This window comes from Lipotes vexillifer, unplaced genomic scaffold (genome assembly GCF_000442215.2).
Source record: "Lipotes vexillifer unplaced genomic scaffold, Lipotes_vexillifer_v1.1 scaffold40, whole genome shotgun sequence".
In the NCBI taxonomy this organism is placed as follows: domain Eukaryota; kingdom Metazoa; phylum Chordata; class Mammalia; order Artiodactyla; family Lipotidae; genus Lipotes; species Lipotes vexillifer.
The window spans coordinates 5,031,185-5,056,282 of NW_006771578.1; the positions used below are offsets into that span (position 1 = coordinate 5,031,185).

At 49.2% G+C, this 25,098-nt stretch overlaps 1 protein-coding gene across 1 annotated transcript in view; it reads right to left on the minus strand.

Annotated features, from left to right (window-relative positions):
• CLSTN2 (calsyntenin 2) overlaps positions 1-24,877 on the minus strand; it is a 655,546-nt gene extending 630,669 nt beyond the window's left edge. The window contains exon 1 of the mRNA XM_007446973.1: positions 24,766-24,877. Coding sequence (XP_007447035.1) covers positions 24,766-24,874 — 109 coding nt within the window. The 5' untranslated portion in view covers positions 24,875-24,877. The remainder of the gene's footprint in view (positions 1-24,765) is intronic.
• Between the last annotated feature and the right edge of the window lie 221 nt (positions 24,878-25,098).

Sequence of the window (25,098 nt, forward strand, 5' to 3'; positions counted from 1 at the left end):
AGCAGGAAAAAAGAATCAGAAAAACAAGGGAAAGTGCTTGCCTTTGAAGAGTTTGACACATGGGCTCCCATGGTGATCCTGAGACTGTGAGCGCCTGAGAATGTTTCCTGTGCTAGCCCAGCTCCCCTAGCCCAGGGTGGTGAGGCTCAACATTAGAAAGGGGGTCCCCGTTCTCCGCAGGCCTTCAGATGGCAGCCCATGGAAAACAGCCTGGTCTCGGCTTGTGCCCAACATGGCACGCACTCTCTGCTGACTTCGGCTCTTTCCCTGACATCGTCTGCCCTCTCTAGAGCCCTCAGAGTCCCACACTCTAAAGCATTTCATTGAATCAACAAATCATCCATGCCTCTGTCCACTCACCCAGTCAAAAGTCTGTGAGTTACCAGGTACTGGGGAGCAGGGATCAAATTAAGAGATGAGCCTTGCCCCTTTACAGACCTCACTATCTGGTAGGCAAATCCAGCTTTTCATTAAAAAAAAAAGAAAAGTAAGGCTCTATTTGAGGTATGCACAGGTTAGAGTCAGGACACAACTGTGGGAGGAGAAATGCAAAGTGTCACAGAAAAGCCACCCATGAGGAGAAAATCTCTCTCCATCTTGGAGATCTGGTATGGAGGTTGTGCCTAGGGAGGAGGTGAGGGCATCCCAGGTCCTTCAGGGGGAGGGAGTGGTCCTGCCTGGAGGGGGAAACACCTGGTTCCTTCCCTGTGCTCTAAGTGCCAGACCCAGGCTGGAGATGAGGCTGGAGAGCTGGGCGGCCCCAAGGCACGGAGGGCTCCCTGCTCAGAGCAGTCGTCAACCCCCCCCATCACCTCCACCAGCCCTGACTCTCCAGCCTATTTCAACGCCCGTGTTGCCCTCCTGCCCAGAATCATCTTTGAATATTTTAATCTGTCAGCTTGTTGGTTTCCCCATCAAAATGTAGATCTTCTTGTTCTCTCCAATCAACAACATTCACCCAAGACTTCTCTGCTCCAAACAGCCTGCTCAACCAGGAAGAGGGGCTGAAGGTGCAGGGTCGGGGATGAAGCGGACCCAGCCTTGGTGAAATGAAGTTTAGGAAGAGCAATATTCCAGCCTGAGTAGTTCATCAGGCAAAAGGACACTTACCAGCAGAAGTAAATTATGGGATTTTTTTTTTTTTTTTTTAATTTAGATCCTGAGCTTTTCAGGAAATCTTATTACTGGTGACTGACAATCAGCACTGTGCTCAGGTTTTTGTCATGTAAACCCCACATCTATCCAGCAGCCGTAACCTGTCAGAGCCATTCACGATATTCTTTGGAGGGTTCCTTTTCTGTTTGCTTCATGATTATTGCTTTTAATCTGAATACGGGGGAAAAAAGAGAGCCCGTTCCGAATGGGACATCCCTTTCGTAGACCTTCTGTGTTTCAATTTCAAAACGAATAGTTCAACAATAAACGAGAACAAAATTTCCTTTGGAGACTAGGCTGTGAACAACTATGCCTTCCCTGCTCTCAATCCACCGGGACCCAGCTGGTGGGGCTCACAAGACAGGGAATCGCCAGGCTGGACCCATGGAGGTGATGGCGGCCTCTCGACCTGACCCCGGTGCTATTTTCTGAGGGACTCCCAAGCACACAGGAGGAGGATATAAGGAGAAGACGCACTCTTGCCCTCAGCGAGTACAGAACGGAGTCAGGGGGAAAAGGCTGGACGCACAATAAATAGAGAACAAAATATGGAAAGGTGTCACCAAACAGGAAGCAGCCTACCGGAGCGACAGTAAGAGCACAGACTCAGAAGTCACAGATCCGGCTTCAAGTCCCAACATCATCACTTATGGACCTACTAAGAGCTCTCGGAGACTTCTTCAACTACAAAGTGGGGGAGTTACCAGACCTACCGCACACAGCCCCTGTGAGGGTAAGCTGAGCTGAGCTGATGGGTGCAAAGTCTCTAGAACACGGGTAACTACACTCAGGGTCTGACCATCTCCTCACCACCCCCTTCCCTCCAGCCTTTGGGTCGCACCTCCTACGGGGACCCATCTTCCCTCCAGAGGTCCCACTGTGCATGCTGCCCCCTCACAGCATGTGCTCCCTGCCTGCTACCCAGGAAATGAGTGTCCTCCATCCTTTCTCTCTTGGGGCACGAGAGAGTAGAGACCACTCTGGCTAAGGCCAAGATCAAGGACATAGTCAAGGAGAAAATGCAAGCCATCATCCAGTGAGAGAAAGCCCTGAGGTGAGCAGGACCTGCTTCCAGATGACTTAGGAGAGGATGCAGCTGGGTCCACAAGAGGCGATGCAGCTTCTATTCTGTGTCCTGGTAAGAAGCACGACTATCCTTCACGCAGGGGGGAAGCTGAACCATATGCAGCCTCTGGTCAGTAGCCCCAGCTGAGCCCAATCCTTGAGTCATCCAGGCCCAGGCACCAGACACGGGAGTGAAGAAACCTCCAGATGACCCCAACCAATTCCTGATCATTCAAGACCGCAGGCATCACGGAGCAGAGACAAGCTATCCTCCCCACCCCACCCCCATCTAAATTCCCAAGCCACAGGATCTATGAGCATAAATTGGGCTTAACATACACACACTACTATATAGAAAATAGATAACCAACAAGGACCTACTGTATAGCACAGGGAACTCTACTCAATATTCTGTAGTAATCTATATGGGAAAAGAATCTGAAAAAGAATGGACCAGTGGGGAAGGGGAGAAATGACTTATACATATATAAGATATATATGACATATATATATGTAACTGAGATATATATATATATAAAACTGATTCACTTTACTGTATACCATTGTACAATATTGTAAATCAACTATACTCCAATAAAAATTTTTTTTTAAAAACGTTGCTGCTTTACATAGATCAGCTGGGGAGTAGTTTGCTAGGCAGCTGTAGATAACCAGAACACCAGCCTCTGCTATGCCCAGTGGTTTACATCCTTGGCCTTACTTTATCTTTCCAACAGCGTCTTGAGGTAGGATTTCATATACCCATCGTAGAGCTGAGAAATCTAACTCTCAGAGAAGTTACGCAACTTTTCCAAGATCCCATGTCTTCTAAGTTGCATAATCAGGACCCATACACTGAATCAGGATTCACACACCATTCACACACCATGCATCAGTCCCCCACCCAGAATTAAGAGAACTTTTCAAATAAATCAGATGTTGTCCTCAGTACCTGAAATCACATATTTACATATATTTTATATGCTGAGAATAGTCACCTCTGAAATAAAGTCATTTGGCTGTCAAAAACATAAAAAGTACCAAATCACATCCACTTGAGCTGGGCCATGTGACTAAAGCTAAGCGGACGGACTAATTCCCGTCAACCCTCTCAGCCGACAGTGGCTCAGGGCACTAAGTCTCTCAGAGAAAGGGCAGAATTTGTATCAATCAGATTTTTTCACTGCCTTACCTGAAATGACAGAATGACCGCAGTCATTCAGACTCACGGGCAAACCGGGGTGGGTGGAGGGGAGAGATTTTCTGTTCTGCCGGCTGTTCCACGTCAGTGAAGGAAGCCTTGCAGACAGAGGTAACCACTTTGCAAATTCACTTATAGGCGCTCTGGGAATATGCTGAAAATAGACACTCGAGAAATCTGGCTGCGATCAGAGGCACCAGATGTTGCCCCAGATGTGTGGATGATGTGTGCTGCAGGCATCAGCCTAATTCACCTCATTTCCCCTGGGGGGCTGGGCACCCACCTTAGCCCAGATCTTGGGGAAGGAGCTGGGGCAACCTTGCCCTCAAGGGGCCTTCAGAATCCTGGGCCCCAAGGAACAGCCGCCCACCCCCGCCAGGCCCAGGGACTCTGGGCTGCAGAGCCCTGCACAGAACTCGCTGCAGGGAGGCCTCCTCACCCCGGGTGGGAGTGAAGGCCAGGCTACGTGCGACACAGGAGCGCCCCAATTCAGTGAAGGGGGACACCAGTCAGGGGTAGCAGTCCTCCAAACGCCCCACGAGACCTCACAGCCGCCAAGTGAGTCTGCCTAAATGTGCAAAGGAATCCTAGCATTGAGATCCTGAAATACCGGATTTACTATAGAGAGCAAAGTCCAGAGAGCACCCAAGTGCTCTCTATAAAATACCTTCTCTCGGGCTTCCCTGGTGGCGCAGTGGCTGAGAGTCCGCCTGCCGATGCAGGGGACGCGGGTTCGCGCCCCGGTCCGGGAGGATCCCACATGCCGCGGAGCGGCTGGGCCCGTGAGCCATGGCCGCTGAGCCTGCGCGTCCGGAGCCTGTGCTCCGCAACGAGAGAGGCCACAGCAGTGAGAGGCCCGCGTACCACACACACAAAAAAACCTTCTCTTGTTTGCCCCTTCTATCTGTTTGGGTTCCCTCAGGAGCAAGCTCCGCCTGAGACAAGAATTTGAGTGCAGATGGTTTATCTGGAGGTGATCTCAGGAAAGACCAGTGGGGAAGGGGAGAAATGACTCAGGAACAAAGGGTGGAAACTGGACAAGTGGAGCCCAGACTTCGTGGGAACCCCTTGAGGACCATGTGAAAGGCTGTGATGTTCTCCCACCTCAGTGACAAGGGAGCAGGGGTATTGATCCACCAACTCCTGTCAGTCACTGGTGGAGGACCATTCCTGGGGGTGTTAATTCCCTGGGACTTCTGACCTGGCCCGCACACAGGCAGAGAGGGGTCTCACGGCCAGAGAGAGCACACAGGCAAAGGGCAGCTAGTGCTGGAAGTTGGGCCTGAATCTATGAAAATGGCAGGAGCAGAGGGCAAGTGGGCAAGGCACCCTCGATGGCCACACAAATCCCCTTGTCACACACACCTTTGAGGCTGCTGACTAGTCTCTATCCAACCTGTATCTTATTAAGTCTGTTGACAATGTACACTGGAGAAGGGCTCAAGACCTGCTATAAGGCCAGCCGGGAGTTCACAGCCCCACTGGGGAAGAGGCCCCTAATTCTAAGCCACTGGTAGCAGGCTCCACCGAACTCGACAGCTGTTCTATTCCTCCAGCCCAGCTGGATGAGGTGAGTGGGGAAAAGACCGGGCCTGCCCCACCCTAGACTGACTGTGGGTAGAAGAGAGGGCCATCACAGACCTGGTTTTGTGACCAGTCTCTGATGCAGGGAGGTCTGGTCCCGAGCCTCCTGGCAAAGCAAACAAACAACAATAAAAACAACAAAGAGTAAATAGGCATGAGGGATCTTATCGGGGTCATAGAGATGTTTTAAAACTGATTGATGATGGTTGAGCCATTTGGTAAATTTATTTTAAAAATCATTGAAATGTACACTCGAAATAGGTGACTTATATAAAATTTGCCTCCATTGGTTACAAAAATAAATTTATTTTTTTTAAAATTAAAAATAAAAACCCACATTACTCCACAAAACCATTGCGTCCTAGGACTGCCTGAGTGTAACCCCGACCTTATTTGCTGCCTATGAGTGGCGTATCGGGTTCTTGATATAATCCATTTAGGGCATTTGTTTCCTTGGAGATTAAGCTAATGCTGAAATGAGAAACAAATGTAGAGAAGGTCTGAACCATCCTGAAACACCCAAGAGATACTAGAACACCATGCCCTAGACATTGGTTTTACTCCCCAGATTTTGTTAGAAATACTTTTGTCTGGCTGGCAGAGCTTTTTCATACAACCTCAGGCTTTTCCTGCCATGATTTTACTTTTCCCAAGTTCAACTTTTTCAGGTGACTCAGGATGTAAATTCCCCCACGAAGTTAAAAAAGATTCCACTTTCTAAAGAATCCCTGAGGAACCAATGTGGGGAGAAAAAAAAACAAAGCAGTCTTGGAGAAGGAAGCTTGTTATTAAGTTAAGTTGGAAGATTGTGTGTGAGAACTCTCCCTTCCCAGCTGGGTCTGGGAGGGAGCTTACAGGGAAAGCACTTTTAAACGCAAGGCCCATCGTCCATTATAATTGAAAATATGGTGATGCATAAGAGATGATGTTGATTTTAGAATCAGAATGTCAACCAGGTCTTCTCATTTCAGAAATACACATATCCCTTAGTGCCCTGAAGTTACCGTTGGGCTGAAATTTTTATAAACTCAACTCCAAGTCAAGTATTACAGAACTACCAAATGTCACTGAACTCCTTATTAAGGGGAGTTTCCCACTAAATCAAAATATTAAAATGCACTTTCATCTCAGAGTTACTGAAACTCTTTGGCAATTCAGCCTCTCTCTTACGAGCACCTTAAAGCTTATGTGAAGGAAGGGGGGAAAATTAAACAGACACCTAGGGATTAATAACAAAATAAAAACCCTCATCCCTCTAAATTATCAATGAGAACACTAAGGAAGAATTTTCCATCCAAGAAAACAATGTTTTATCTCTGAAATATCAGTATGGACCATAATAAATACTCTAGCCAGTTTGTTAGCATTTAATCCATCTGGATATAAACATGAAATCTGTTATTTTTGCCCCCTACAGTGCTGTCAAGCTCCTCCCTCCCACTGGATGGCAACTGCCTTAAAGAGACTCCAGCCCAATTCTACAGCTTTTCATTCAATTACTAAAACTCAACCCAACTCATTTTTAAACTCCTATCTGATCCACAAAGCTTCTGCTCCCCCACAAAAGGCAAGGTATTCCTAAGTCTCCTGATGGAGGGGCCGAGTGTGGTCTGCTCTCTCCTCCACCCCTCCACCCTACTCTTCTGCTTGTGGGGAACAGAAGCAGAAGGGAAAGGGGAAGACATGTCTCTATACTTAAAGCAAAGTATGTTCTCCCAAATACGTGGTATTCCGTGCTACAGATGAAAGAGGGAGCCCATGACTAAGCTTTTTCGTTGATGGGAAAGTTACTTTACATTAATCATCCCGGAAGGATATACACTCTAGAAATGACCCCCAGAATCATCAGCCTCAGAGGTCCAAGGTCCTGAGCCATCTAGATTCCCAGGCCCCAACCTGTCTCACCCCCAACATATCACCTACTCCCAGCCTGGCTCCATCTTAGGCAAAGTAGCAGTCCTCCCTTCCGCTGGTCTATCCCCTTAAATGATGCTCCAGCACATGGTTGATGGGCTCAGTGCAGTCTTGCGACATACCCCCTGGGAAGGCTTTATTCTTCAGAAGGTCTTCTGGTGAAACGGGACAACCTCTTTCAGGTGTCCACCAGCTAGAGGCATTTTCCCCTTTGCCCCAAAAGTTCCCCAGAAAGACTACAGCTCCAGAAGTTGTGTACCCTTTAAGGCAATGTCACCTGCAAGTACATATATCGGGATCCAGCTTTGGTACATCTTAGAAGCAGGAACTTAGGAGTCAGTGTGTGTGTGTGTGTGTGTGTGTGTGTGTGTGTGTGTGTGTGTGTGGTTTGTTTAATCTCTTGTAGTCTAAGACACATGTAAAATTATAGTCAGATATTCTATTATTTGCAACCTAATACATTACTAATTTACAACTCCTTAAAAAAAGAGGTAAAAGAAGACATCCTTACCTTTCCCTAACTTTAATGTGAATATTTCTAATATTTCCTCATTAAACATGAAATTGGCTTTGGGGCTAACTTCGAACTTCATTTTTTCTTTTATTTTTATTGAACTATAGTTAACATACAATATTATATTAATTACAGGTGTAAAACATAGTAATTCAACACTGATATACATTACAAATTGATCATCACTATAGGAAATTATCATTATATGAAGTTATTAAAACATTATTGACTATATTCAATAATTCAATATGATGTACATTACATCCCCATGACTTATTTTTATTTTTATTTTTGCTATACGCGGGCCTCTCACCGCTGTGGCCTCCCCCGCCACGGAGCACAGGCTCCAGAAGCGCAGGCTCAGCAGCCATGGCTCACGGGCCTAGCCGCTCCGCGTCCTGTGGGATCTTCCCGGCCCGGGGCCCGACCCCGGCTCCCCTGCATCGGCAGGCGGACTCTCAACCACTGTGCCACCAGGGAAGCCCAACCATGATATTTGACTTGCCAATACCACACACCTGGAGCCATCTGCATTTGCAGCTGTGGCATTCACAGCAAACATCCCTAATTCGCTACTCCTCTAGTATAGGTGGGCACAAGCATTACACACTATTTTATGATACATTATTTTCCTTTTAGTTTCTTTATATTTCAGTTAAGGCATTATACTGATTTGTTAAATTATGTATGCAAGCAAGCAGTAATATCAGTACATTTCATTTCAGGATAATAATGGGAGAACTACAAAATATTTGTTGTAAAAAGGGGCCATTGGTTCTGAAGCAAGGCAAACCAGTGGTCTGCCTTCATAATCCTTTCTGCTTATTTCCCTGTTACGCACCCTGAGCCTTTAGTCAAACCCAGTTGGGTCCAAGCTCTAGCCTTAATATCTAGAGGGAGAAGCTGTTCCCACTTGAGCCAGAGTTACGGGAAGGCGGCGGCTCAGTCCTGTCCTGGCCCCTGCCCCAGCAGCATAATCTACACAAAAACTCCTGCCCCAAGGAGAAGGGGGGCTTCAGGGTCAGAGTCAGGGCTGTTAGCCACCTGCCCCATACAGCCCCGCACAGCCACATCCCCAGGGAGCACCCCCAGGATGTTCTCCTACCAACACCAACCTCAAAAGTCCTGGATTTGGGTTGGATGGGGATGGTGGTGTTTCCCTGTGCACAGTGTCAAAGCTTGAATGCTTAGAACTGAACCAGCACATCCTTACATCTGGAAGTAAATGTTTGAACTTTGAAGGATTCCCACTTGCTCTTATTTTTTTTTTTTCTAGCTATGGGGGTAGCACTCCACGGGCCTCATCACGTGGGGCCATCTCACTCTAACTGATGGCAAAGTTTTTCCAACTAAAAACCTCGTCCTAGCCACTCCATACACGTGCATCTGATGTCACCAACTGCAAATCGCTTTCAATGGCCTCTTTGGAAAAGGAGGCATGCTTTATACATGTAGGACTTCTACAGTCTGAGGCTTAAGAGGATGCTGACAGGAGCCAGGAGTAACCACTGAGAGACATGGAGAGCGCGCTGGGCAGAGCGTAAGACCCGCAGCAGCCGATGGTTACAACTTACTTCTCATCGGTGCAGTGACAGAAGATGTTCTCCCAGATAGGTGGTATTCAGTGTTACAGATTAAAGAGGGAGCTCATGACTAAGCCTTTTCATTGATGGGAAAGTTACTTTACATTAATTATCCCAGAAGCATACACACTCTGGAAATGGCCCCCAGAATCATCAGCCTCAGAGGTCCAAGGCCCTGAGCCATCTAGCTTCCCAGTCCCCAATGTGTCTCACCTCCAACATGTCACCTGCCCCCAGCCTGGCTCTATCTCCCCATCCTTGAATGCACCAGCTCATGCCAACGATAGCCAGCACCCAGCCCACGATGCTAACCTTCCTAACCAAATTCTCTTTCTCCACCAGCCTTACTCGGGTGGGCTTGCACTGGAAAGATGGGCAACTGGGGACCCAGGGGGATGAAGGGGAAAGATAAATCAAGAGGAACTCCACCCCAGCCCTCCATCCCCACAAGGCAACGGGCTGAGTTCTAGGGAACTCCAGACATCACTCACCCACCTAACCTGTGCTAGACCATACATGCCTGGGGGCACAGGATGAGGACGTCACAGACACTGACCTCAGGGGTAAGACCGTTTAGCAAGGAACAGGCAGGTGGGCAGGTAGGCAAGCTGGTAAGTGCCACCGTGGAGGTCCGTATGGCAGCTGTGTAATCGAGGTAGGGGGTAAGAATACTCCCAGGGGATGCCCAGGGATGGATCCCAGAAGACACAGCAGGCTGCCAGACAAGGCAAAAGCAGATGGGGCAAGGGCGGGGTGTGCATCGGCGCAGAGACACAAGAAGACCCATGAGGCAGGGGTCAGGCTGAAGCGTGAGGACAACATATGGAGAGAAGATTCGCTCATTCACTCCTCAGGCACTGTGCAGGTGCTGGGCTCTGCTCACACGAGCTCACCTTCTAGCCCAGGAACAGGTGGGCACCCACTAAGGGCCTTTTGGGATAAGCCAAGGAAAGTGGACTTTATCCTGAAAGTGATGGAGGGATTCTGAGCAGGGGGTGATGGACTGGGTGTGTGTGTTTGAAAGAACCGCCAAGGGCCGCGTAGAAGTGGATTAAAGAGGAACCAGTCCATGAGCTGCAGGGATAGAGAAATACAGTCAGGCAAGGAGAATCCAAGTCACCAAGTGCTCTCTGAGCAGTGAGGCCCCTGCCTCTTCATCCTGCACCCCCCTCATCCCTATCCTGAGCTGGCTGCGGTAGAAAGACAGGAGTCAGGGATATAGATAGCACCTGCCACGAGAAGCAAGGACCAGAGACAAGATCAGCTCAGGACACTGAAGAACACTGAGAACACCAGACAGAGGAGGATCGGTGCTCTACAGACTGCTGAGGCAGGTGTGCTGGCCGCTGCTCAGGAGAAACCCTGTCCTGCCTTTAGGCAGATGCAATCAAGCTAGAGAACCAGGTGAGTCCTTGTGGCTAATGGAGGGGAGACGCTGGGCTGGATGCCCGTATCCAGGCAGTGCTTCTGTGGTTGGATCTGACCCCCAGTCTGCACACCTGAGGCTCTTACATCACAATGGATGGGCAACCCCTCCCTTGTCTCTTGGGGTGCCTTCTTAGGTGTTCAGGAGGGTTGGCTGGGGATTGGCAGGGCTCAAGGTGCCTGGAAATCGAGGCTGCCTTGGTACTGGGGAGAGAGGATGTCCAAGTGCACGACTTCACCCACGGCCAGGGAAGCCACCCACACCAAGTACCAGGCTATCTCCATGCCAGGACCCACGAGTGAAAAGACATCAAGACCCACCAGAGTTGGCAGTCAGCATGGGCAGGAGCCCAGCTTTTTAAGACCTGTAGCCGCCACTGCCAGCTTTTAGATGACAGAAGGTGTTACACAGACTCATCCCGGGAGGGCTTCCACAATTTGAGCACAGGAGCTAAATCACCCCAATACAGTTTGAGCACCATGACAGAGACCTATCTGCCTCACACGTCCCCCACCCGCTCCAGAGAGCCTGCCACGCTGCCCCAAACGCCACCGGTGTGCGAATGCGTAACCCTAGGGGTTGAGCAGTGTCCTACCTTTCTGAATGTGCACATCGCCAAGTGAGATCCTGCATCGTGTCCCATTGCCTTAGCTTACAGGCATGTCAGAGCGTTTCCTCTCTGATAAGATGATGTAAGGAGAGCATTAGGTCACCACGTCTAGTAGACTTGAGACAGGGGCAGTGGCAGCTCCAAATTTCCTCGACCAGAGCCCATCTGGTTGGAAGTATGAACCGCATGACTTGTTTTGAAGCTGTGGCTGCATAGCGAGCCCTCTGTCTGAGTTAAAGATTAGGTGGCTCTGATCCACAGAATTAGCAAAGTTTTCTAAAGATGCTTCTATTCACACTTCCCATTGGATGGAGAAAACAAATTGTAAGATTAGGAGGATGATGATTCTCATGATTATTGGTAGTGATTTAAGAAGTGGATGGGCTTCCCTGGTGGCGCAGTGGTTGAGAGTCCGCCTGCCGGTGCAGGGGACGCGGGTTCGTGCCCTGGTCCGGGAGGATCCCACATGCCGCGGAGCGGCTGGGCCCGTGAGCCATGGCCGCTGCGCCTGCGTGTCCGGAGACTGTGCTCCGCAACGGGAGAGGCCACAATAGTGAGAGGTCCGCGTACCCCCCCCCCAAAAAAAAGTGGTTTCTAGGGAGCAGCCAAACACTACCTCCAAAAGCAGACCTTGGTGCCACCAAGGTCTTGCAGAGAGAGATCCTGGAGGGACTTGGGGAGCAGCAAGAGATACGGCAGGAGGGGAAGCAGCAGATGATAAGGGTGCTGAAGGTGACCCGACAATTCCGTCAGCCCTCCCCTCCTCCCTCGTGGGCTCTGGGACAAGAGGTGGGACACGTCTGAAAGCAGAGCTCCAGGAAAACTCGATCTTCAAGCAAAGATTGTTGGCTGGTCTTTGACTTGAGTTCCTCCACGTAAGAGGGTTGCAATTTAAGGACCGGAAGATTGGGGTGGAGGGGAGGCAGGGGGGTTTTCAAGAGGAAAAAGATACAAGTGCAGTTAAAAAAAAAAAAAAAAAAAAAAAAAAAAAAAGTGCTTTATTTGTGACCTCTAGTTAAAAGAAGAATAAATCACTAAAAATACAACTATAATTTTAAAATTAATACGCAAGTACAACCATCTTGGTATTTCTCATGATGGTGCCATAAAGCCAAAATAGTTGGTTTGCTTTCGGGAAAAAAAAAATAACCAACAAAAAGAAAGTGAAATCTAGGTCTTGAAAGTGAAATTCTTTTTAACTCTGATTATAAATTATCTTAGCCTCCTTCCCTGCTCCAAATGACCACGCACCCTCCTACAAACAAACGAAAACACACAGGAAAAGAAGAAATGAAGAGCGAGGGAGGAAGGAAGAAAGGAAGGAAGGAAAGAAGCTCTTAAAATACCATAAACTGCAAATTCAATATTTTTTCTCATTCCCTAGATTTCTGTGAGTTCCCTGAGTGATGGCCTGTCTTAGTTCTTGACTCTACATCCAGATTCTTCACCCCTTCCGTACGAGGTCTGGAGGAGAGAATTTGGAGCATTTTGCAGCAGACAAGTGTGCCAAGAAGTGCCGGCAGAGCAGAATGAGCTGAGGTTCTCGGACTGGGTGGGGTTCAACTGTCCTTGCATGAGGACCAGAGCACATGATTTTCCAGCTCCAGAAGCAGGGAGAAGAATCCCCGACCCCTGCAACGTTGTTCTCCTACATTCTATTTCACGTCTAACCATTCGTGATGCGCTAGCTCCAGGGCAGACCGTTATCTGAGACACACAGCATTTCAATGGGTTTGTGGAATCAAGTGAAAATCTGCCCCTAGGAAAGCACTTGTGGGTTTGAGAACTTGAAGGAACAGAAAGAGTTGGAAAAAAAATAAATATTCAGAACCTCAAACCACCAAACACACAGGCAATCAAGCTAAGGAAAGGCTTACAGTCTCCTCCCGTGATTCTTCATAGGCTTTTTTTTTTTTTTTTTTGCTTTGCTTTACGCGGGCCACTCACCATTGCGGTCCCTCCCGTTGCCGAGCACAGGCTCCGGACGCGCAGGCCCACCGGCCGTGGCTCACGGGCCCAGCCGCTCCACAGCACGTGGGATCCCCCCGGACCGGGGCACGAACCCGCGTCCCCCGCAACGGCAGGCGGACTCCCAACCACTGCGCCACCTGGGAAGTCCCTCTTCATAGGCTTTTATAATGCGAGCCCTGCCTCCTCTCCCCTCTGTGCAGTCTCCAGCAGGCAATGACAGTAAGTCCTGCAAGTAGGCGGAGCCCCCATAGGAGAGGAGTGGTCCCGGTGACCAGCTGCTACAGAAGACCCAGGTCCTCGCTCAGGAAAGTTTCTTTGAGGAGCAGGCTTTCAGCTAGATGCAGAGGGACTCCTCCTCTCTCAGGCCCTCACTCTCCATCCCAGCAGGTAAAGAGACAGCGGTCTTGGCCCCCAACTCAGGCGGGCCTGAGTAGAGACCCCCAGCTGAAGAGGTTAAGCCCATTCCCATCTCCCTGTCCCTCCTTCTTTCTTCTCCCAATAGCCTCCCAAGGTCTTGCTCACCACAGCCCATCCTCAGCACCCAGATGATCAAGGGTAGGGATGTAAAAAGGAGCAGCAGCTGGCCCAAGGGAAGATGACCCTTGGATGCCCCAGTGGGGCACTAGGTTCCCATCACCCACACCCACTTGCGGCTGCCCTATCCACAGCCAGACCCACTGTTGCTGGGGTGTATTTTGTGAAAGAAGGCAGAGCATTTGGCCTGAGCACCCAGCACAAGCATCTCTGGCTTCAGGTACTGAGTGATGGGCTAATTGTTTCCTGACAGCACGAGACAGCCTGAATACCACCCATGTTCCCAAGCTCCAGAAGCCCAGCATAAACGGCACTGCTGAAGAGGAAATCATAAATCTTAAGACCAGGATTTCAGTATTTTTGAAGGGTTTCATTTCTCCTCCCTTCCAACTTTGATATATGTACTTACTTAACAAGGGTCTGGTGAGGGTTCATCGAATTAATATATGTAAAGTGCTTGGAGTTTGAAGAGAATATGCAATATAAATGCAAGTGTCGCTAAAAAGGTTAATCTAATTTACATCTAACACTTTCAGTTCCCGGTGTTAATGAACTATATCCTTTTAGAGTGTGATTAATTTATTGAAATGTGATAATTTTTCCTAGTGTTATATATGGGTCAGCTTCTCCTCTTATTGTATCTAACTTTGCAGAAGAATTCGGCATTTTATAAACTAAAATAATAAATCAAATACCCGGTACTGGTTATACTTCATTAACTACAAGGAGACATGCATTAGATTAACATTTATCTGTTTTAATTAATTTGCTGAGATGCAGTTATCCATGCAAATTGGAAAATGACACATCAACTTGACATCACATTAACAGTTTTGACTGGTTCTTCCCTGAAAATTTATGGGCCTGCAACTGCTGCACCCCTTGCATAACCATGGTGAACGCCCACTGTGTACCATATGCAGAATGTACATTAAAGAATTAGGAAGGGCCTTACCGCTAAATCCAGACTTCTGAAAATATCATTAATTAAATTGGTAAGACAGTATAAAGATGGAAAGATGTAGGGTTTTGTATGGAGGGTTAGAGTCCCGAAGTCTCAAAACCAATTTCTTAAATCTGATCACCTTATTTTCTTAAGCACTTTATCCTACCAAAGGGTATTTTCAGAGCCACTTGCACGTGGATACTCAGAACTTTCTTGAATAGAGGAGGGAGGTGCCATCCTGTCCTTTCTGCACAGGGAAAAGCAGATCCCAGAGGGCTGAGTGATGTGCCCTGAGCCTCACACGGATCAGTGGATCCAAGTCACGTGACCTGGAGTCACTGCCTTCTCCACAGGCGATTTCTTCGTCAGGCTTCTTTGAAGACTGAAGATTTGTTTAACTATATAATACAACAGACAACACGGAAATGCAAAGTGGCAGAAGTCACAAAAATGATGTGCTGTGTGTTGTTGTTTTTTTCTACCGGCAAAACTTAAGTCAAATTTCAGCCAATTAAGTAAGCATTTTTAGAAGCTACGAGTGGCATTTACAGCCTTTCTCAGTGAGAATTCCAGCGGCATCTGCTGGACTTGACTCCCTTACACATCTTGGTGTGGTTAGAGTTCACTCAACTCATCTGCAGAACTGAGTGTTTTCAACCTTTACAAAGTGAATGCTGTCATTGGTTTGGAAGGAGAGTCAGTTAACTAAAGGGGAGAGGCCTGATGACTAGTTCCTACCAGTGACCAAAGGCAGGGAGTAGCCCTGACCGGGGGATGTGTGCATGGGCAGAGTCCTGAGGGACTTGCAGCCAGTGTGGGTGGCATCACCCCAGCATATCGTCACTCCCTCAACACTCAGCATTCACTCTGGACCTCAGACTGTGCTGGGCACCAGTCATACAAAGGTGACCAGGATGCTTCCCCCTCGAGGAGGTCACAGTCTGCCTGGGGAGGCAGGGAGGCGATAGGCACCGTGATGGGGGAAAACCAGAGGTGGTGACATAAAGAGGGTCAAGGCCCCCGCCTAGCAGCAGCCCTGCAACCCATGCCAAGAAATGAAGCATTCCCTGGGGAACTGTCAGCAATAGGGGTTGGCAGGGGCACTTCTCAACCTTGGCTAGGCATCACAAACATCTGAGAACTTTAAACTAAACCCCAAGTCCTAGCCTAGATCAATGACACCGGCATCTCTGCAGGGGTGTTCCAGGCATCTCTGTTATTTTGAAACTCTCAAGTGGTTCCACTGCGCATCCAGGCTTGAGAGCCACTAACCCAACGGATAAGGGGGTAGTCTCTGAAACTAGACTTTGTCCGTTCAAATCCCAGCTCTGCTGTAGTAGTAGTAGTAGTAGTTGGGTGAACTAGGTAAGTAGCTTAAGCTTCCTGGTCTCAGTTTCCTCACCTGTAAAATGGGGATAATAAGAGCACACATCTGAGTGAGTGGCTGGAGGACTGAATGAGTATTAATACCTATAAAGCACTCAGAACAGAGCCTAGCGCACAGTAAGCTCTTGATAGAAGATAGTATTTACTATCTGGAAACTGCTGGAAAGTTCACTGAGGGAAGAGGAGGCCAGATGAGAAGTGAGGGGAGAAACCATCAACGGACTTTTATGTGAGGCTGGAGAGTTTGGATCTATCTTGAGAGGGCTGTGGTTTGTCTTCAGGGGTGAGGGTCTCTGTGTATCCTAGCTTCAGAGAAGGCTTGGGTTGTAAGAGCATAGACGGAAGATCTCTGTAGACACTCGGTCCAGGCCTTTGCTCTATGGATGCCTGAGCTCCTTGAAGGGGTGATGGTAGGGATAGGAGAGGTAGAAGGTGGGAGAAGGGCTGGTTTCCTCTAGGATGGGAACTGGTGGCCTGTTCCATCTCCTATCCCCAAGCACCTCCCGGGGTATTGGCAATGAAATGTAATAGGAGAATTGGACTTCAGGTGCTGGAACCCCGATGGCAGCAAAGATTCTGCTGCCCATGGAAGTAGAGAGTCAGCCGGGGACATCAAGAGGCCAGGCTGTTCAGACAATGAGCAACACAAGGGTAACCTGGGAGGGATGGAACCTTGAGGCAATTCCAAGAGTGTTACGTTTTTCTCAAAACCCTGGGACCTTAACAGACTGCAGCATGGATGGTGAAGCATGGAATTCATGATGATTGGGATGGCATTTCTTATAGGCCTGGTGGGACTGGGGTTGATGTGACCCATCCTGGCAACAGGGTGATGGATGCAATGAGGAGGGGGTGCTTTCATTCCCAAGAGATGCTAAATAAGGCAGTTGCAATGGGCATAGAGCAGAGTGGGAAGGTTCTAGGTCTTTATGGGTAGAATCAACTGGACTTGATGAAGGATGGGGTGTGATGGAAGAGGAGAGATGAGGATGCTGGAGGAGTCCAGGGCTCTGGCTTGGGTGAGTGTGCAGATCTTGTACCTTTCAGCCAAACAGAGGCCACAGAGTAAGCAGCAGCTTCATGGAGGGAAGGTGAGAGGCTGGGTTGGCACACACATGGGGCTGGTGGTACCCCAGGGCATCCTAGAGGGGACAGGCATGGAGCAAGCCTCTGAGCAGGGCTTAAGCTGAGCTAGAAGAAGAGTTGGTCAGGGCCATCTCCGGAGGACTGATGTAAGCAGAGGACACTGAGCTGGGGACAAGCAAGGTCCTGAGAAGGTACTGGAAACAAGTGCCTGAGGATTAGAAAACCACTAAGAAGTGGGAGAAGGGGCCTTCGGGTGACATCATCCAAGATATCACCTGGCTTCCTGGTGCTGGGTTGCAACCAACTGCAATTAGTCTGACCCCTTGGTCTGATTCCTGGCTCTGTGGCTACATGCCCTGTGGTGTTCACTTACCAGTCTGTAAAATGGGTATCTGTGGAAAAGACAATTGACATATATAAAATCCTGCCACAACAGCAGAAGAAAAGGCAGCCTTATGAGCAGTCATGTCACCTCCTATTTCATCTATGCCATCTCTCTCCCCTCTTGCCACACTCGCCTTTCAGCATCCCCTCCTCATTCTCCCCAGAGTCCAGGCTTCATGTACATCTAATATACTTGAAAGTGTCTGTGGTAGCTTTTCTCAACCCTGCCTGCTTAAAAAAAAAGGAGTCAGAGGAGGGCCACGTTTAACCCAAATGAACAACTGCTGGGAGGTCTTCCTGATTCAGGAGACCCCTCCAATGGACCATGCAATGCAGACAGCTGCCTTCTCTACTTGAGGCCAAGCATGACGGGAGGGGAGGAAGGCTTCCAGCTGCCCGGGCGAGAAGAGAAAGACGATGTTCGCTCCTGACGGGGAAATCAATCAGAGAGTGAGGCTTCCAGAGAAACTGATTCTTTCAGCCATTTTGAAGACCCAAATGTTCTTGAACTGCCTCGGAATGTTCCAGGGCAGCAGAGCCTCTCTGGCCTCACTCAGAGCCTTCCTCGGGCTGAAAACACATCCCTCTGCTAGGTAAGCCTGTGTCATATGGGAAATCCATGTCTGCCACACTGTTCTGGGTTCAAATCTCAGTTCTACTGTCTCTAAACTGTGGGACCTTGGGCAAGTTACTTCCCTTCTCTGGGCCTCAGTTTCCTCCTCTGTAAAGATGGGATAGTAATTCTACCTGCATCACTGGTAGATCAAACCAACTGGGGTTAAGATGAAACCAACTGACATATATAAAGTGCTTAAAATAGTGCCTGGCACACGGTATGCATTCAATAAACATTCACTCTTTTATTAGCCTTATAAATCTGTATGCAGAAATATATTTGTCCAGGGCTGGGTTCCCTCCTTACTCCTGCCTGCGTACCAACATGGGCATTCTTACCTTCCATCTACCTGTCCTGCCCACCTCCTAACTGCTGACCTACTCACCCATCAAGACCTCTTTCATTTTCTCCGTTAATCTTTGCTGGCTTCTCCTACCCTTGCCAATTTCTTCCTTTCCTACAAAAATTTTTCCAGGTGTTTCATGCACAGTCGTCTACCCTTTTCCCAGAAGCTACCAAGTTCTCCAACAGTTTGTCTCATGTGTGATGTTTGCCCTAGAGAGAGCTCTTTGATATCTGATATTTGTTTTAGCTTTTCAATCCGCTCATAGAGAATAACAGGAGACTGAGACATAGCTCTTGGCTGAAACAGCTAAAAATGGGGCCCAGTGCATGTTTGGGTTGGCCTCACTCTCACCCCAAGCATCCTCGTCCAACCACTGCCGCCTCCTGTCTTCTGCCTATTGCTCCCCCAAAGCTGACAGCATGATTGGTATGGGTGAATGTCTGTGCCCTCCCAAACTTCACATGTTGAAACTCTACCCTCAATGTGATAGTATTAGGAGACAGGGCCTTTTGGAGACCCTCTCCTTACAACCCAAATCCCAGCATATTAGGATTAGAAGAGATCATGAGGGTGGGGCCCTCATGAATGGGATTAGTGTCCTTGTGAGAGTTGTTAGAGAGCCTGCTTCCTCTCTCTGCATTCCACACAGAAGGACACGGTAAGAAGTCAGCAGTCTGCAACCCAGAAGAGAACTCTCACCAGAACATAATCATTCTTGGACTTCCTTCCTTCAGAACTGTAGAAATCAATTTCTGTTGTTTCTAAGCCACCTGATCTATGTTATTTTTGCTACAGAAGCCCCAGCTGATTAAGATGGCAAACTTCTGTCCTGTTCAGTGCCAGTGTCTTCAGCTCAGCATGCTTCCCCCAGCTCAGTCCTCTCATGATTCATCTGCAAACCCACCATTCCAATTTCCACAGGGTCCAATTAGTGGTGGGCTAGAAAATAAATAATAAAATAATAATCTGTCTCAAGCTGTCATTTGGCTATCACAGTGTCAATTACGCCCTTCCACATAAACATGCATCATCACAGAGGTTGCCAGTGTCTTAAACAAACAAACAAAAAAGAGTGCTTCTCTGCTGTTCTGGGACAGCAAGGCTGGAAGGAAAGTGTTTGCTGGTCAGGGGACTTCTCTTTACAACCCAAATCACACCAGTAAAGCTCCTCCTCCAGAGACCAGAATCCCACACCTTCGGCAGTGGCACATAGAGGTGTTTATTTATTTAGATAACACACATTGCTGAGTTCTTCCTCAGAGCTGGCCCTGCATTAAGTGCCAGGGCTTTTGAGATGAATGAGACAAGACATGGGTCCCAGCCTCAAAGGCATTCATGGACTAGTGAAAGAGGCAGGTGTTTTCACAATTCAAGCCAAATGTCTATGTGTGCATGTATTTATATATGACTATGTCCACACATATGCACATGTGGAGAGAGACAGAGACAGAGAGAACAGAGTTTGAACGGAGGGAAGATATGAACGAAGCTACTGAACTGCCAAGAGGTCAGTCAGAAAGGGAGAATGTCACCAAATCTCAGATGCTAGAACCCAATGTTTAAATGATCAGTAATTACAGTAATTACAGTCACTGTGTATTTGATGCTGTTTACATGGCATGAACTGTGCTAAGTGATTTCTAAACACTTTCCTGACAACCACTTGGCAAGGTAGATCTTTGTATCCCCATTTTATAGATAAGGAAACTGAGGTTCAAAGGGATTCACTGATTTGTCCAAGATTATCTTACTGGGAAGCAGTAGGGCCAGGAATGGAACCCAGGTTTCTCTCGCTATGAAGCCCAAATTTTCCTTCCTACAGGACAGGAGAAAACATCCAAAATCTCTGTGTCATTAAACAACAGCACTGCAACTGCAAACAGGTGGATTCACCAAGCCACTCACTACTGACCGCTCGGCTCACATCCGGAGGCCAGGCAGTGGGGTGGACTTGGAGACCAGGACAGGGAGGGAGAATCAGGGCACAGACACACCAGGGCAGCGCTGGAGCCAGACAAGGAGCACAGACACACCAGAGGGAGAGCCACATCCTGGGGGACCAGCCAAGGGGACCAGTCAGGGAAGGCTCCTAGGGGAAACCATGCCCAGGCCTGGCTGTGTCTTGAGTCACAGAAGGTATTAGGCTGAGGAAGGTGAACATCTAGCTTGAAGACATGGTCCAAAGGGTCCATGGCAGGAATGAGCACATCCTGGTCCAGGAACCACAGGTGCTTTGGGATGAGTGCAGGTCAAAGTGCACCCTCTGATGCAGTGCTGAGGACATTTTGTCATTTGTGCTTCAGTTGTTGAGGAAATAACTGCCACCCCCACAGGAGACACATGCTACTTTCCAAGAAATGATATAGGACAATTCACCATAAAAATTCCACACCACCTTCGCCCCCACGGGAGGTTCTACATGTGTACTTTGGAATATGCAAGGATAGTTTTTGAATCTTTAAGAGGGAGGATGAGGCTGCTGCTTGAAGCTAGAACACAGGTTTCCATGGGTGAGAACAATGCTCACTCCATTTATCTCCCAACAGGCCCCTTGAAACAGCAGCCCTGGACTCTCCCCCTGTGTATGAAGGGCCACAGGGGCTCTTGGGGATCTCAGAGATACAGTCAGCTTCCCTGTGGTCACTAGATCTGCCTTTAAATCCAAAGGGGAGAATATGCGATGAACAGTCAAGGAGCACTGGCCATGGTGAGCCTTCACATTCTCACCCCAGTGTCACATCCTCCCCTGGTTGTCCTGGCAAGTCACTTGCCCTCTTTCAGACTTAGTTTCTTCCTCTGTGAAATGGGCTACGAAAACCAGCCCTGCATTTGTAAAAATGAGAGACAGCCCAGTTAAATGGATGAGCCCAGTGCCTGTAACACACTAAGGAGAAGTTCCACAAACTGCAGTTACTACAATTATACAACTACTGCTACAATTCTGCTCTGTCTCCTCCCCTCCCTATTACCAAATGCTGTGCTTGCAAGCCCTCTTCCTACCTCTATCTCCCTTGTCTGCGTCCCCATCGCATCGTACTATACTTGGCACAAACTCGGCCTGCTGTCATTCTCTTAAAGTTTTCACATAAAAATCTTGTCTCCAGTCAGATCAAAGCTCTCAAAGCAAGGTAGTAGTGAGATGGGAATGGTGGGGGCGGGGGGGGGGGGGGATTTTCTTTTATTTGTTAAGCCCTCTTCCTACCTCTATCTCCCTTGTCTGCGTCCCCATCGCATCGTACTATACTTGGCACAAACTCGGCCTGCTGTCATTCTCTTAAAGTTTTCACATAAAAATCTTGTCTCCAGTCAGATCAAAGCTCTCAAAGCAAGGTAGTAGTGAGATGGGAATGGTGGGGGCGGGGGGGGGGGGGATCTTCTTATATTTGCTAAGAATCCTCCAGAGCACTGAGCCAGGCTCTGGGCACACAGGCAGGCACTACATCAGTTATTGCTGATGGTCTCTACTCAAGCATTGTCCTGAACAGCCAATACCTGGATGTTGAGGACTGAAAAGAGTTTGTGTACCAGATCCCTGAGACCTGAGACCACTGATGCATCACCAAATTTGGCACAAATCTTAAGAGGTCTTTTTGTATTGTCTTCTTTTCCCTGGATAAGACATGCCTTTCTCTGCTCCAGAGGCTCCTTGGGTCCACAATGCCTTCCCAAGCTTTGCTCATGAAACATGTGCATAGGATCTGGTCTTTTCAAGGCATCCAGGAAGTGTTTGTCTTTTTTGAATAATCAAGATACAGGAGAGAAAAGGAAGGGGTTATAATAGCTGCCTGGCCACTGTATTATTTCTGATGTCAGGAATATGTTTGTACTCAAAGTGCAGCGATTCTGCGAAAACCCCGAACAGTTCTCAGGGATTAGCTGCTCGAGTCCCTACAGGAAGAAGCAAGAAACACAAAGACAGAACAAGCTGTGTGCCACAAACACGACATCGTACATGAGCCCAAGCCAGGAGGACATACTTCCAGACAGTTGTCCAGAGGGTGCATTCAGGTCTGCCAGGCAGCTTGACGCCCCGCTCCCATTTTCCTCTGTGAATGAATTCAGAAACTGTTTGGGAAAAGAAAGCTATTTTTTTTGTTCAGTCTTCTTCATAGGTCTTCCTGACTTTTCTCCTTTTTAGTGATGGGGATAAAAACGACATGAACCTTAGAAAAGGCAAAGTCAGTGGTGGGACACACCATATATGAAGCATACCTTCAGTATCTCAAATGTTCTTCGAAATTATATAAAATTTAGAGACATAAAATGCACGTGCATCGTTATAAGGAGAGTCAGCCCTGTAAATCCCAGCTAAAGTGTCATAGCAAATGTCTCTGTTTTGATCAGATATTACACATTTGTCTTTAAAAAAGAAATGAAAAGAAAAATGTAGCTAACAGCGCCCTTTGCAGCCCCCCAGTGGTTGGAAAGAGAAAGAGGAAAGAACGCGGGGGAGACAGCAACTCTAGCTCCGCAGGAACAATCAACTTTTTACTCCGGAAAGACAAATGGCTTATTTTCAACCTGAAATGAATATGTTCTAAGTGGAGAAGACGCAAGGTGTTGGTTAAAATGCACATAGTTATTCACATACGCATGAATCACTGAGAGCCTGGATTTTTTTTTGTTTGTTTCTTTTCAATCTTTCTCTTTTATCTCTACCAAGTTTTCCATTTTGACCTGGGAACTAGGCGATGCATAAGCATACCAGGTCTTCTTCCCAAACAAGTGTTTTTCCCTTCCTTCACTTGCTGTGAGCCCCCCTGTATGTAAACATCGGCTTAAACATACGCCATTTGCTCCGCTACAAAGTGACGAAAAAAATCAAAAACATGTAATCTGCCTATTTAACAAAGTGTCTATATTGGGGAAGGAGAGCAAAAGATTTGGTCGTTCATTGTTTTTTATTCTTGCTTTCACCAAAACAAGCGTCTCTCTGAGTGATCAACGACTCCTTTACCCATTCCTTTACCTTTCCTTTACCACATGTTTGAGACATTTTCATAATCAGTTTTCCTTTGTCTTCCCCCCCCCAAAAAAATACCTCTCAAGGATGGGGGTGGGGGTAGGAATTGATGAAAAGGAACAGGATGCCTGCTTATAAAATAATGTCACAAAAAACGATGCCACCAAACTACAAGATTACGGCATAAACAGAAAACTCTCCTATTCTTCTCAACCGTCTCACTCTCAAGTTGCGGGAGAGGCATTCCCGAGGTCCTGAGGAGGCGAACTGGCTGCCTCGCGCTCTCCCCACCCTCCAAGGGTAATTAAACGTAGAATACGTTCCCTCCTGAGCCACAGGTAAGCTACAGTTCAAAGCCAGTTTGCAAATCAGGTTGCCGCTAATAGGGAGCCTCTTTATCTACAAGAGCAAACTCCTCCGTCCTCTGAGGATTGTCAGTGACCACGTTCCTTCCCGTACCGGTTGCCGGGCAAATCTGGCCACAGCCTTTAAACCAAGCGCACGCCCTTCTATCCTAGTCAAAACGCAGAGAATCAACAAGTTACCACCAAGCCGGGCACTCCAGCCCAGAACTGCCACCGCCTCTCCTGCGCCCATCGCCACCCAAGCCGGCTCTGCTCCTCCCTTGCCTCTCCCACCACCGTCCAGCAAGCACGTGACCTTCCGTTTCAGTTCGCCCTCCAGACGCCCCCACCCCGGCGCTCCTCGCCGCGCTCCCAGGCAGCAAATTCCGCGGCTCGCCAGCCTACAGTCTCCCGACCGCGCCAGGCGTTCACCAGGATCTTGCTTCCTCCGGGGCGGGAGAAGCGGGGAGGTCAAGAACTCCAAGCCAATAGGGTTGCGGGGAGGGAGGTCACCGGATTCTGCGCCTCTGTGCTCGGGTGCCCAAGCACAGTCGGAGAGGCTATGCGGAGGGTCACATACCGCCCTTCTTCCGGACTCCACGGCCCACCCGGAGGGCGCGCGTTCCCAGGGGAGCCAGAGCCGCCCTGGGGGATCCTGAAGCCAGCCAGGGAGGCCTTCCCCGGAGCCCACAAGTTTCCACCCCATCCCCGAGATGGGAGACGAGCTCTGCTCCCTCCTTTGAAGGCGCCGCCACTGATTCCTCCCTCAGGGCTGGAGCAGACAACTGCCTGTCCGCGCCGTGCCAGCGCCCTGCTCCCGCCGCTCCCGGGCCGGAGCCCGCCACTCGGCCACTACACCCCCACTCCGACGCAGAAAGCCCACAGAGTTGTCCGAACTCCCCAGACCTGGCCTTCCCCTGGGTCCCTAGAACCTGCCCAGGGGTTGGGCCGGCGTCCGCAGGTGGAATCGCTCTGGTCCAGGGCGCAGGGCGCTCACTTTGGTCATCCCGGGCGCACGGAGGCCGGGGAAGCTGCGGCAAGGGAGGGTGTGCAAATCCAGCGGGGTCCCCGCCGCTTGCACCCTCAAGCCCGCCCTGCTTCCCTCCTCGGAGACGAAGAAACTTCCCCAGCACCCACCTTTAGAGGCGAGGAGGCGGCGCCGCCGGCTGCCCCCGCCGCCGCCGCTGCCGCTCCCCACGCCCAGCACCAGCAGGAGCGGTACCCAGCACAGCCTCCCAGTCACCATCCTCGCCGCCGCCGCCGCCTACGAGCTGCCGCTGCCGCCGCCGCCGCCGCCGCCGCCGCCGCCTACTACCGCCAGGCCGCCTCTGAACAGGAAGCCGTGCGCCGGCCGCGGAGGCCCGCCCCCATGTAGCGACAAGCCCGCCGGCTCCAGGGACTGGAGCAAGGGGCGGGGGGGGGGGGGGGCAGAGGGGGGGAGGGAGGGCGGGGGAGCGGGGGGGGGGGCGC